At 46.6% G+C, this 15,002-nt stretch overlaps 1 protein-coding gene across 1 annotated transcript in view; it reads right to left on the bottom strand.

The window, feature by feature from the left end:
- Fer1l6 (fer-1 like family member 6) overlaps positions 1-15,002 on the bottom strand; it is a 141,333-nt gene that overhangs the window by 48,123 nt on the left and 78,208 nt on the right. Inside the window, exons 21-24 of the mRNA XM_075960973.1 lie at positions 14,569-14,746; positions 9,598-9,722; positions 3,558-3,692; positions 495-644 (exon numbers count right to left, since the gene is read on the bottom strand). Coding sequence (XP_075817088.1) covers positions 495-644; positions 3,558-3,692; positions 9,598-9,722; positions 14,569-14,746 — 588 coding nt within the window. The remainder of the gene's footprint in view (positions 1-494; positions 645-3,557; positions 3,693-9,597; positions 9,723-14,568; positions 14,747-15,002) is intronic.

The raw sequence follows: 15,002 nt of genomic DNA on the forward strand, positions 1-15,002 counted from the left end.
GTTCAATCTTTGGCATTCTGTCCTAGCATCCTGCAGGGAAGAAAAAAGTTTGGCATAATCCAAAGGCAAAGTACCACCAGCACCTGGTGCTTAAAGATGTAAGGTCCAGAAGAGGAATTGAAAGATGAGAGACACCACAACCATAATGTCAGGCACAATGGCAAGTACCCCACACATGCTCGAAGCCTTCTTTTTCACATCCTTAAATGGTTTGATGGGATTGAGGAATTCTGCCATAGCTCAAACACTGATGACCCAGTCCTTGAGGGTCTTTCATTTTATCATTCTGGTTTGTGGTGCAGCAATTCTGGGAATAGCTCATGTTATCAAAGTTCTTGAACGTCAGCTTCTAGACCCCCAGAAGAAGACACTTACAGACATGGGATAACAGGGATGGACCAGGCATTGCCTCACTAAATAGCACATCCAAGCGAGCTACATCTTTGGCCAACCAAGGCCAAAAGACATCTGGTACAGATGCCCTGGACCCTTACCTGAAACAGCTCAAACACAGCAAGAAGGTCCCCTCCAGAGAGGTTACCACAGAAGATGGGGTGATAACACAGCTTGGGGGGTTCATAGTCCTGGTCAGCCAGTGTCACAACTGGAGCAGCCACCGTGGCACCCAAATATTCTGGCTTCCCCTAGAGAGGAAAAGAGTTTTTAATTGGCATCTACTTAGTTCTGACCAGCAGCATCAGCAAAAGTTGACAGCATCAGCTTTCCCCTCTTGTCTTCTACCAAGAACCTCTTCCCCAGTCCCACCATGGCTTGAGGGTTAGAGGGTTCTCTGGCTCCCAGCGAAGCACTAAGAAGATATAATTTTGGGGCCTCACTGCTCCAAGACTCCTTCTATGGAGAGCTTAATTAAAGTAATCAACCATGATAGACCATAAGGAAAAAGGAAAACCCAAGATAACAACAGACATTCTACGTCTCTATTGTGGACAGGATTGTGAGCTTTAGACAGAAGTAAACCTGAGTCTGTGGTCTCTAATCTGCCTCTTCCTAGCTTTGTGACCTAAGCCAGGCACTCAACTTTTCTGAGGTTCATAAATAAAACACTTATCTCTGTCTATGACTTTGTAAGAAGTAATATAATCTTATAAATCATTTATATCATGTGCCCAATCCATAGTACTGGACTATTGATGCTGATGGTCATGGTGATGACTGAGGTCAAGATGTTTAAGTGAGGGCAGTAAAAAGGGGAAAGTACCTGTGTAAGTATGTACATATATGGGATTCAAGTTTCTTTAAGAATTATTGACAGCACCTGCCTCTTTCCCAAGCCAGCTTTCAGGCCTGTGCTCCTCTGGGAGAGGCAGGAGCTATAGAAGCTGCTCTACTTTGCTCTTTATCTCTAGAATCATGAGAATATATGTTTCATATGGGTAGGACTCCCTGCTTTCTTCACATTGCATCGTCGAGCCTGGGAATCCACTGAGTCTGCTGGGTGACAGCTGGTAGACATGATCTGCTTAGTCCAAAGACAGCGCCCAACTTCTATTTCGTTTTAGGTCAGGTTTCAGCAGCCATGCTACATTCCTGTCTTTGGATTCATAAGCCAGAACTCGCAGTGCCTCCAGGGAAGGAGCTGGAAACAAGGCTTTGGCTCAGCCACACTTGAAAACAAACATAACTGCCATCTATTGGGAGAATGGATGGAGTTAGGACAGTCTGGTATAAAATGAGTGTTCTGCTCAAAAGTTAGTTTGCTAATCATTCTTAAAAGGTATGGTTAACTCAAAGGAGCCCTGGAAGTGTTAGCGTGAGCATAAACCCAAGCGAACAGTTTGCCAAATGAAAAAGTGTTTCTTATGTGCCAGTCAACACTCAGGGACCCCAAGCTCCTGGAGAATGAGAGAAAGTTCTAGACTGGAAACATGGGCCAGGAGAGTTCAAGTCTAATAATCTGATTGCCATATTTTAGGTTCAGCCTGGGGACATAAACACAGTCTTATGTGTGTCTCCACATACTTCTCCAGGAGAAAAGCACAAACTGTCTGTGCTGTCTTTCTTTCCAACACAACCCTTTTCCCTTTATATTTGAAAGCATTAGCTTGGTTTTTTTTTTTCTGTGAAGGAAAGGGCATCGTTGAGCGGGGATCTGGGACGGAAATGGATAGTAATGGGGTAGCAGTGTAGCAGGGTAACAGTGTAGCAGTAATAGGGTAACAGTGTAGCAGTAATAGGGAAACAGTGTAGCAGTAATAGGGTAACAGTGTAGCAGTAATAGGGAAACAGTGTAGCAGTAATAGGGAAACAGTGTAGCGCTAATAGGAAAGCAGTGTAACGGTAAAAGGGTAACAATGTAGCAGTAATTGGGTAACAGTATAACGGTAATAGGGCAACAGTGTAGCGGTAACAGGGTAACAGTGTAGCAGTAATAGAGTATTAGCTAGGTTATCAGAAAACTCCAAAGATGTTGGATTCCTTTTCAAACAGAAAACAGACAGCTAAGATGGGACGAGTATTCCAAGGCAGAAGAGTAGAAGCGTATTTACTTTGTGGGTAAAATCTGCACTGCATTCTCAACAGGGAAATTAAACACATTCAGCCCCAATTTACAGCAGCAATGGAGGGGTAGAGGGAGGGGAGGCCATGCTCCCAGCCACCAACTATATACGAAAGAGTAGACCCAGGAGTTGTACGTTCAAGTCCTGACTCTGCTTCTCTCTGTGACTCTAAAGGAGATACTCAAACTTCCTAGATCTGTCCTCCTTTCTAAAGAGCAAGAAGGGCAGGACAAAACTTTTATGTTTCCCATGGTCCCTTGTGAATCTCATATCCTGTTTCCTCTCTGACCTTGGCCCACCTCAGGGCTCTTGGGAGCACAGTAGTGAGGAGGCTATGGAAAATCTTTTCAGAACAACTTTTGTCCTTTATAGATTTGGGCTTCCTGAGGAGCCAGAGATGTCAAAGAAAAGAAATAAATCTTTGTCATTCACTATAGACTTCTCCACTTAGAGAAGAATGCTTGTCACAGTCACTTAAAGTCACCAGTCAGCTTTGGAGTTGCCTGAGGTTTCAGAGCACAAATGTCTTTGGAAAGGTTTGGTTCATCACCAAAGAGGGCCGTGATGAATACATTGTTGCAGGGCCAGGCAGCAGAGAGGTAAAAGAAGTGGCCCAGTTACAAGGATGAGTCATGAAGATGCCCATGTAGTTCCCTCCCGCTAGGTAAGAGCAATACAGACCTGTTTGCAAAGGGCTTGGAGGAGGTCTGTAAACAGCAGTAATATGGGACCAGCTTGGGGGTGTGTGGCAGTTGTGGGGTGGTTTTAGCAAGAATCACATCCCTATAGAAGTGAGCATTGACTGAATTTTGCTAATTTGATGCACTTTTGATTACAACGTAAAGGGAATTCTAAATAACAAACTGTAAACAAAGCAGCGACTATCCTCAACGCGTTTCTGTATATCATAACGTGCTATGGTGAAAGCCACCACTGGGTCCTGGCTGCTCAGTGTCAACACTTCGCTGACCTTCGAGTCAGTTCACACAGTAGAGCATTCGGAAGAAGGGGCAGCGGGTGTGGCCTGGCGACACTTACCACAGCATCACTGTCATAGAGTTCCACCACCACTAGGGGTGGGGACTCCGCCAGCTCCCTCTCCTCGCCATGCAAAACCAACTCATTGAAGAGCAGCATCTGGTTCCAGGTAGGAGAGAGGGTCTGGGAAATGACCTGGAGGGAAAGAACACGGGAACCGTTTAGCTGAATTGTTCAACAGAAACCTAGAGAACAAGGAGGACCCATGGTGACTGTTTATTAAATACTAGGGGGTACACATTCACAGTCTCTGGAAGACTTTGTATTGATAATGTTTTAATAGTGGAGTACTGATTAATGTCCTACTTGCATAAATATCAATTTACCATGGTGCTATGATGACATCAGGTGCCCTTTATTGAGGGATTATTGTGTGTGACCTATAGCATTGCGCCAACAGCCAAACCTTGATGGAGGAAGGTCATTGGCTAATAAAGGAACTGCCTTGGCCCATTTTATTGGTTAGGACATAGGTAGGTGGAGAAAACAGAACAGAATGCCGGGAGGAAGAGGAAGTGAGCTCAGACTCCACAGTTCTCCTCTCCGGAGCAGACGCCTCAGAGAGACGCCATGCCCCGCTCCCGGGCAGACACACGCGATGAAGCTCTGACCTAGAATTTTCCCGGTAAGACCGGTGCTCACAGATTATTAGAGATGGGTTGATCGGTATATCAGAATTAGCCAGTAAGGGCAAAAGCTAAAGGGCCAAGCAGTGTTTAAATGAATACAGTGTCCGTGTAATTATTTCGGGTAAAGCTAGCCGTGCAGGCGGCTGGGGTGTTGGGGACGCAGCCCTGCTGCCCATATTACTACAAAACCTCAAAATCATTCTGGGTAGTTATTTACATACATTTTAAAGACCAAGGAACAGGTTCACATGTCCAGAGTCTACAGATGATAAACTGAAATTCCATCTGAATTATCCGCGTTCACCAGGTAAATACCACTGACATCTCCATTTTAGGGTTTCCCTCCACTGTGAATGGGGGGATCAAATATAATCTTGTCATCAAAGGCCATAATGCTAACTTTCAAACCTCATATACTTTATGTAGAAGTCTACAGCTTTGTGGATAGGCATCGACGACTTTGAATAGACCAGAATCTCCAACACCATTTGACATGACATCTTTCTTTCACAGGAGTTGCTGTGGCAGCAAACAGTGACGTTGGTAGTGGACTGTACCCATCATACAGACGGAGAAACTAAACATCAAGGAAGGATTATCGCTTGAAGAATTGGTCCAGAACCATCAGAGTCTCATTAGAATTGGCCCATAGCTTCCTTCCCAGGAGGCTCAAGAAGAACCTTCAGAAGGGAGAGTGTTATTTAAATTTGAATTCCCTTCTCTGTTTATTTGGGCATTTGGAGAGAGGCCAGTCTCACGGACAAAAGGCTGAGTTGTCTGCAGGGTAGGGGATCCCACATCTGGGCAGACACTGCCCCCCACCAGTGTGTGGAGCCTGTGCTGAATGAGTCCATGGTCACAGCTCTCTTCCAAGCTGTGCATTCTAATGGGTTTCGTGAGTGTGTTCAGCAGCTGCTGGATCCTGGGGAAAATTTCCACAGCACCTCAGAGCTATAACTTGCCTGCCACTCTCAACTCCAGGAGGGCTGGAAGGAAGAACTGGCCTGCACTAACCCTCAGGCTCCCATAAAACCACCTGCTCAGTCACACATCCAGCCAGCTCCAGCTACACTGTTTGCACGGTGGTTCCAGAAGAAAAGCTTTATTGCTCTTTATGTAAGCTGTAAAAGTATTGTGTGCCTGCAGTCTGCCTCCCTTCTTGAGTTTTTTATTTTAGACTATTTCATGTCTCAGACATAATGAGGCTTTAAAACGCTTCTGAAAAGTCTGACTTTTCTGATATAAAAAGACCAAGGCTCAACCAAACGATAAACAGGTGTGACCCTGTTGCAATGCAAAGTTGTAATGATTTGTGTTGCTTTGGAAGAGACAGGCGAGCCCTCTGCAGCGTGCACCTGACTGACAGTGTAATGTCAAAGCTGTCAATCATCTTCACAGTGTCTTCCCGACAGGAGTGTTTATCACTTCCTCCCTACATGGCTGGAAAGGCTGAATAAGACCCCAGAGGCCAGCATTCATCCTTCGTTCGTTCATCACATGCCTACGGTGTGCTAGACTGTATTCTCTGCAGAGTGGAAGCTTCATGGCCATTTTCATGGACGGAGGAGGGGCCACTCACCTGACCTCCACGTTGCCACCATGTATAAAATGTCACTTGATCACTGTAGAGCACTACTAAATGACTCGCCCAAATAAGAGTCTCCCTCATCTTTGCTCAACTACCCACAATTAGCCTTATTCTTAAGGGCTTCCTTAAGGAGCCATGCACTGAACTGAGTTTAAGGCCTCTTTTACAAGTTCAGGATAAGACTTAGCACTGCACACAGTTAGTCAGGGGTCCTGGACAGAATATAGCAGAAGGAGCAAAAACTCTAAATGGAATCCGGGCTTAATTCACTACCCTGGGACCAGCTTGCCTAGATGACTTAACTTCTCCAAGCCTGAGTTTCCCTTCTTTGAATGGACTAACACCCATCTTGTCTGAGGTAAGGAATAGTCACTGTCTGGCATACAGTAGGTGCTCAGTAAATGCTTGCTACCCTTCCTATATGTACTCCATCTCAGTCCAGATTTGCTTATGAGTGAGCAAACATTTAGGACTGGGAAGTGGCTCAGGAGTAGAGTACCTGTCTAGCATTTGTCAAATTTGGAGAGTACAATTCCTTGTATCACACACACACACACACACACACACACACACACACACACACACACACACTCCCCTAAATACCTACTCGATGACAGCCTTGGTACACTGGCTGATCTTGCCTAACCATCCCCGTCTTCAGGAATATACATTGGTCTCATTCTTGGTAACCTTAGGCTTAGCAATCTCTACCATCTAAGACGCCCTACTCTCCTTCTCTGCCTATTAGGTCCCCTCACACATCTGGCTCCTCTCCTCATTAGCTCTCAAACCCTTTCTCTGTAAATTTCTCCCCTTTTCCTTTATCCTTCAAGTCCTATTTCTCCACAGTGTCTGCAATGACTGGACATCCCAGACCGTCAGGTCACTTTGTCAGGGACTGATGTGCAGGCTGCCCTTTAGGGGCTGGCTCTTCTACACACCAGGTGTGCTCAGTCCTCCAGGGAACCAGAGCCAGCCACACAGGTGCTAGCTCTGAATACCAGGCTCAGCTGGGCTTGCAGGGCCTCAGACTCAGCTTTCCCCAGTATGGAGGAGGCCTGCCAGTCATAGGCCAGGTCGTCTGATGTAACCCAATACGCAGACAGGAGAAGAAAACCTGGAGCTTTGTATCCAAAACCAAGACAGAATGGCTGGGCAAAGGTGACCTCGGAATTGGAAAGACCTGGGTCTCCCCCCTAACCCACCGTCTCCAAGCTGCACAGTCAGTGACTCTTACTCCTTTATCTCCAAGATAGGGACAGAAGAGCATGTGTCCCCAAGTTACAGTGAGGCTGGTAAACAATGCACACAAAGTACTTATTGTTGTGTCTGGCATGTGAGAGTCTTGAATAAGTGGCAGCAGTTATTATTAGCAAACACTGGGCCCTTGATTTAAAATTAGAGGCAGATCCAGGGTTCAGCAGAACCTATTTTCCCTTTCAGATGATTATTTGATAAACAAAGTCCATCTGTGCCTTTGAGATATGAATCTAAATTAAACCAGTGTGCTGTATGGAGATGAAAGCCAGCAGGATTGTTATGTGGTAGGCCAGCAAGCGAGCTCAGACTCCCCCAGGGTCACTTCAGAGGGCCCGGGGTTGCATGGTTGAGGTGAGTGGATGGCCCTCGGGTCCACCTTCTGAGACTGCTCTTGTTTGGGGATGGCAGTTGCAATAGCAGCCATCATGAACAGTTGGGCAGAAGCTGTTTTTAAGCAGTTGGCATTTCATTTCCTCTCCTTTATGAGGGAGATGTATATGTTATTATCATGCCTACCACAGAAGAAGAAACTGACACCTAAAGGGAATTCGGCTTAATGTCATATGTCTAGTAAATATGAGATATTGGATTAGGACGGGGGCAACAGAACTCTACAGTTGTATGTGTGTGTGTGTATGTTTGCATGGGATTATCATGTGGACATGTGCATGTACACGTATGCAGAGACCAGAAGGCGAACTCGGGTTTCATTCCTCAGAAGCCATTTATCTAGTTTTCTGTTTTTGTTTTTTTGGGGTTTTTTGTTTGTTTGTTTGTTTTGGTTTTCTTTTTTTTGAGACAAGGACTCTCACTGACCTAGGGCTTGGCTGGCTAGCCAATGGGTCCCAAACATCTGCCCATCTCCATTCAGCTCCCCAGTGCTACACCACCACACCTGAATTTTTTTAAACTGAAATTCTAGCAATGAACTTAGATCCTCATGTTTGCCTGGCAAGCGCTTTATGGGCAGCGCTCCCTCCTGGCCCCTGTCCAGGACCTATGTGCGCAATCATTGCTGTGCACGTTCTTAAGTGCACAATCACTGCTGTGCACGTCCTTATGTGCGCAATCACTGCTGTGCACGTTCTTAAGTGCACAATCACTGCTGTGCACGTCCTTATGTGCACAATCACCGCTGTGCACATCCTTATGTGCACAATCACCGCTGTGCACATCCTTATGTGCACAATCACCGCTGTGCACATCCTTATGTGCACAATCATTGCTGTGCACATCCTTATGTGCACAATCAATCACTGCTGTGCACATTCTCTCCAAAACCAGCAAAGAGGGTGGTCCTCTGCCTTCTTGTTTCCATTGGACAAGAGATAAGGATGGAGACACCTTCCTTCCAAGGTCTCTCTACACTACCTCTGAGACAGAATGAACCACCTCTCCAAGTAGTTCCTTAGGCCTTTGCACAACCACACACACAGGACTTGGCACAGTACAGCAGCCTGTCTGCCTGGAGGACCACATCTATGCCTGCATCATCCATCAAGCAGGAGGAGGGCCCACCCCACCCATTTTCTCCTAGAGTCCATGCAGAACCAGTCAGCACTCAGCGGGCACTGGCTAAATGGATCGTGCTCTCGGCCTATGTGTGATAAATCAAAATAGAGTCGAATCCATCAGCCGGCCACAGGGTTTGTCTTGGGGAAAATGTGTGCCCTCTTCACATCAGCCATGTGACGGCGGTCATTCATCAGTTGTTTATGTACTTAACTTTTCCCTTCTTCAGAACAGCTGTGTTAGAGTGACAGAACTGGGACCTAGTGAGCTCTTTGGAGAAACACAGTTGCTGAGTAGATGAACCAGAAGGTGACCTTATGTCCTGTTTCCTCCCTCTCTGAGATGGCCAATTCTGTACGATCTTACCCTTCCTGGCTGACAATAGGAGAATAAGCAAGGCTTTGGTGGGCGCGACCCAGTGTAAGATACCTCCTGCAGGACTCGTGCTGACGAGGAGCCCTTTTCCAACCTACTGCTTGATGTGTGAGACAGGAAGGAAACAGAGGAAGCCACCATCTGCCTACCTCCTATGACACCGCGCCTGTCACCAAGTGGTGTTCTCCAGGGGAAAGGGGTTGAAGCATAGCTTTGGAAAAGCACCCTCACTGCTAAGTGCAAAGGTTAGAACTTCCTGATCAGAAAGCTAGAGCCTCTCCCCATCCACCTCAAGCAGATCCCCTGAGGTAATGACAGACTAAGTCTCAGGAGGGCTGCCATGCTGGCTTCTCCTTTCTCATTCCCTCACTACTTTCTGTGCCTGGCACTCCTGCAGGTGCCGGGGACATGATGGGCTCCTCTTCCCGTTCTTCTTTTCTGCCCTGCCTTAGCTTTAAGACTTGCCTGTCTGCTTTAGGACAGTAGCTCAACAGGAAAAAAATAGACCTTCTGTGCTCATCTTTCCTGCCCCACACTGGATTCTGAGTCTGGAAGACTGCATACTGGGAGATGCCACGGGCGGGGAGAGCCTCGTCTTCCTTTTCTTGGCTGTGCTGTGTATCTGTGCTGTGCATCAGCCCCAGTAGCAGGGAGAGGCTGGTGGCTCTCTGGTTACCTTTGTGGTCTGGCACTGGGACAGGAATGTGACTTTAGCAAAGGGATCTGAGAGTCCATTGCTGTCAGCTGCGATGAGGCCCCGGGCTTGGTACATGTGTGCTCTCAACTGGAAGACGTGCTGGGCTGTGGAGAATCATGAAAGGGAAAACATAAATAGGCATTTAGGAGTAGTATGTGCGGATGTGTGTCTGCAGGTGGCAGGTGACTGTACAACCACAGAGAGACAACAGTGGCAGGAGCCCTGCCCTCCTCCATGACCAGGTGGAGAGGGACTGGAGCAGAGTCCCTTAGAAGAGGGCATCCCCCTGAGGTTTTGCCACACTGTATTTCTTTCTGTTTTCACACTGTGTTTCTTAACCATCATCACAACCATGTGAAATACGTAACTGTAGCCCCACTAATAGATGAGAAAAATGACCCTGAATGAACAAGGTTCTTTCCCAAGTGTGCAGAGACCGGATGTTTCTTCTGCCTAACTCCAAAATCCACTCTCCCACCTAAAATGTCATATGTTAGCATGCTTAAATCCCTAGTAATCTCTTGTTCTGTGTGTGTGTGTCCACATGAGCTCATATGGGCACAGGCATGCACGGGCTCATACACACGTATAGAAGGCTGCCTTATCAATAGCTTTTACTTCAATAAACTCAATAGACGTGTTGAGTTATCCATTTACCTGCTCTACATATCTAGCCAATGGAATTTTGTGTGCCAACTACTTAGAATTTTGGTATTGGTCTCTGAGGTGCAATTGTCAGGACTAAGACAGTCCTTGCCTTTGGAAGCTCCCTAGAGAAGACAGAAGATAAGATGCGAACCCAGATCACAGTGATGGGAGGGTGTGGCTAAAGGGCCTGGAGGACAGTGAGCAGGAGTGAGCACTTGTTGCCTAGGACAGAACACAAAGGGACAGATAAGTTGGAGGAGGTCAGTGTTCAGTGGAGGACAGTGCAGCTGTCTGAGTCTTTGGTTTGTGGGTCCTCACCACCACTGGCTCTCCCAACTCACTTCTTATTTTCATAATCCCTTATTTCCTCTTGCCTTCTTACCACCCACCCACCCCCCCCATTTCCACATCTCTGAAAGTCACTGTATTAGTATAATCCAGGTCTTAGTGTTGACATGGGGACTTCTCTGTACTCGTTGAAATAGTTCAGCTTACTTAAACGAAGGGCAGAAATGCCCTGTGAACATTCAGTCACACCTGTTCACACAGGAACGGTAAAATGGAGGCTGACCAGAACTCCTCATACGGCTCTTACAGGAGGCTGAGGGCTGAGGCCAGTGCCTGGCACTAGGGAGTGGTGTGAAGATGCTGGTGTGTTGTTCCTATTGGTTGTGCCAATGCTGGCGGCAACCTGGGTATCACCACAGCAGGTATGGACAGGAAAAATGTGTGTGGAAGTAACGGCCACAGACAGCGGTAGTCATGTGACCTCAGACCTTGGAGATGAATGGATAGGGGAAACGGCAGGCAGCTTTTAAGCATTTAAAAATAACATGTTGAAGTGTAACTAGCAAAACAGCAGGATCTCAAGAATCTAGTACATTGTGGGAAGGGAAAAGGCAAAGTAACACAAAACATAGCAAGTTGTTCCTGAGAAATAAGAGGACGTGCACACAAGAGAACAGTTCAGACACGTTCAAATACAAAGGAGCTAATTCTAGGGGTGGTGGCTCTGTCTTCTGAGCAAAGCCCCTCAGGATGGTAGCGTCTGGTAGGCAGCGATACAAACATCAAGTGGCTGTAACAAGGATACAGCCATTATCCTTGTTACAAGGATCAGTCCATTAAAAAAATCAGTAACAGCAGGCCATTTGGAAACAAGTCTTGGCTACTTTGTGTGGAAGTAAAAGTCACAAACAGAGATGATGGAGGAAGGTCATTGGCTAATAAAGGAACTGCCTTGGCCCATTTCATTGGTTAGAAGATAGGTAGGAGGAGTAAACAGAACAAAACGCTGAGAGGAAGAGGAAGTGAGCTCAGACTTGACAGCTCTCCTCTCAGGAGCAGACGCCTCAGCAGAGAGGCCATGCTCCCCGCTCCAGGGAAGATGCACGCATGAAGCTCTGACCCAGGATGGACTTAGGCTAGAATCTTCCCGGTAAGACCAGTGCTACAGTTTATTAGAAATGGGTTGATTGGGATATCAGAATTAGCCAGTAAGGGCTAGAGCTAAGGGCCAAGCAGTGATTAAAAGAATACAGTGTCTGTGTAATTATTTCGGGGCATAAGCTAAGCTAGCCATGTGGGAGGCTGGGTGCCAGGGCTGCAGCCCCGCCACTCCTATTACTACACAGAGATGGTCATGTGACCTCAGACCTTGGAAATGTGCATGAAGTATTCGAAAATGCAGTAGGTCATGTGGGACTCCTGAAGAGGTAGGTAGGTAGGTGTGTGTCTGTGTGTGTCTCTGTGTGTGTCTCTGTGTGTGTGTGCGTGCGTGTGCGTGTGTGTGTGTGTGTGTGTGTGTGTGTGCAGGAGCAGATGATAACAGAGTAAGAGATCAGGAGATTAAAATTCTAGATCAAGCTATCAAAGGACAGAAGAGATGTAAAGAAGATGTCTCTAAGGAGATATCAGCATCCCCTGGAGGTGAAAGTTTGAAAGGCCAGAGCACCCCAAACTGGTGGAGGGATTAAAATGAGGACTGGGGAAGACTTTTCTACCCTGTGTGGATGGTAGAGAACTTGGCTCTGACAGACAGGGTGTAACGGGACAGGGAAGGCAGGATGTCAAAGGTAATTCCTTAGGTGACTCTTAGGAAACCTGAACATTTCTGTCTCTCTCCCTTGTGCCACTGTCTGGCTTACATGAGGACCAGTATGGAGCCTAAAAATGTAGCAACCTTCTCAATCCGCATTCTAATCCTTCAGGCAATTAGGAAACTTGAGCTGTGCGCATGGCCCAATTAAGTCTGTGTCCGTTCTTACAGTGCAAGGCTCTGCAAACTCCGAGCACGTCAGCGGAATGAGAGAAGTGTTTCTTTGGGGACTCAGTTCTTAAGCCCTTCCTGTCTCCATAGACACCAATTAACTCTAATGTTGACAGGCTGGGCTCTGCCAACAGAGAGTCCCTTAAAATGACAGCAGTAAACAAAGCAGGGAACAGCAGATGTCACAGGGACAGACACAGTGACAGCAGTCAGCTGGGAGACAGCCATGTGTTACTGCACATCCGAGTTCAGCAGTTTTCTCAGGAAGACTTGGGAAGGTCCTGTCCTGGAGAGAATGCCCAACAGTGCCCTTGAGATGACTAACCCTGAGATTTTTTTAACAGCTCTTCCAATAGGTGGCACATTGCACAACCAACTCTAGGCAATGTCACTTACTTGGCCTACATTTTGGGTTTCTTTATGAACCTTGACTCTTCCCACTTCTGATCCTTGGAGTAATCTAGCCAGATTCTTCATGCTGTAGGAGTCAATGTCCTGTCCCCTGTGGTTCTTAAGGCCACATCTGGATGCCCTACTTGAAGCTGGGGTCACCTCTTCTCGTCTCTACACCCCCCGCCAGATTTTCCACCAGGCCTTCCATATATAGATGCAAGGTAATTATTTGCTGAGTGGCTATCCTCTGGAGCATAAAATTCACCAGTTGGTATGGAAGGCGGCCAATGTCACCAATGCCAGGGCTCAGCAGAAGGTCATTAGGTGACTCTGTGAAAACGACAGGCTGCATGGCACCTCCAGAAAGCCTCTCCTCCCCTCTGGATTATTAGTAGCAGAAACAGTGGACACATCTGGGCCTTTGGGGTCTGTAAAGATGCTTGTATCTACATACCAGGAGATAACTTGATGTGGGTGTTATTTGCCCAAAGAGAAGAGCTCTCAATGGTTTAACAGAAGGCAGATAAGAAAGCCGTGTTTGGATATGATTAGCCCAGCGCTTCAGCCACTGAGCAATCTTGGGCAATTTCTGGGTGTCTCAGAGATGTACTCTCTCCATCTGTGAATTAAACATCTTCCCGGGATTGAGAGAGCTCTTATGTGTAGCGTATATGACACGGTACTTGGCACTCTGTGTTACGTATTTTCCTCAAAGATAACACACTTGTGTTGACATCGAGTGCAGAATCTATGAGCTGAACCACTGTACACAAATTTCCAGAATGCTGTCTTCTCTGACTATGGAACCACAGAAACACTAGCAGTTAAGGTCAACTGACGCCCGTGACAGAAGAAGCACAGTGTGCCTCTACTCCAGTGTGCACAGCTTTGGCGAGACTCAAAACTCAAGTTCAGTAGAATAGAAGGAAAACTGCAGTTGGCTTTGTCTGGATTCAGCAGCTGGAAAAGCCCAAAAGTCAGTGATTTGAAAACAGAGCAGAATGCAAAAGTATATTAATATATACTTTAATATTAAAAGTATATTCATATTAATAATGTAAATGAAAAGTGTGTTGAAATGTGAACTTAACAATACTGGCAAAAGTAACTCTATGGATTAAATATTTTCATAAATACACAGCCTTTCTATAAAGAAGCAGCCAAGCCAGGAGCTGGTCTAGAGAAACATAAGGACCTCACCCATACCAGTTTGCACTGGGACACTGTAAGAATACTGACAAGCTTCAAACCTCAATGCTATGCAAAAAGGAAAACAAACTGCATTGCTTTCGTGAGTCACATCAAGACAAGAACTTTCTGCTCCAACCCAAACTTCTTTGAATGAAGTTCATCTACGAAGAGAATCCACGCTTCTCTCGGTCTACTCACAGAAACGCATAGAATTTATTCCAGGTGTAATACTTCTAAATGTGACCTCGCTTTCCATTAAGGAGGGGAGGATGCTAGGAATTGTACTAAAGAAGGCAGAAAGTAAGGGAGAATACTTGGCAATTGTACAAAAGATGCCAATGGAGTTGATCCCAACTAAAACACCACATGCACGAATGCTGTCCCCACCACTGTTTACACAGAAGCCCGTTAAACTGGTTCCTGCCCCCTTTGCCCTGTGAGCACTGTACCTTGGTATAGCAGGGCTGATGGAGGGTGATGGGTGCCAGATGCTTTCGAGGGCATTTCTGCTTCATAGCCCGCTGGCAAATTGTCCAAAATGGCATTGGAGTATCTGGTGGAACCCAGCCACAGATATATGTCAACTTTTGCCTGGACAGTCCAGCCAGCCGGCCGTTTCCCAGGAAGCTGGGGAGAGGGGATGAGGAAGGCGGTTTTAGCACCAGAAGGCAAGTATGGGCCCTGTTTTGGGAAACAGGATCCTTCCTGGACACATACCTCAAGGTTTGTACAGAGGTCTTATTCCCAGGCTCTGTTTATATTATAAAATTTTAAAATATGGCCCCAATGACCACAACGTACAACTCCAGAGGACGGCGCAGGGGTGGGGGCCTTAGCCTTAAACGTACCCTCTGGAAATCACTGCTAGGTTCTGGACCACTTA

This window comes from Microtus pennsylvanicus, chromosome 2 (genome assembly GCF_037038515.1).
Source record: "Microtus pennsylvanicus isolate mMicPen1 chromosome 2, mMicPen1.hap1, whole genome shotgun sequence".
NCBI lineage: Eukaryota > Metazoa > Chordata > Mammalia > Rodentia > Cricetidae > Microtus > Microtus pennsylvanicus.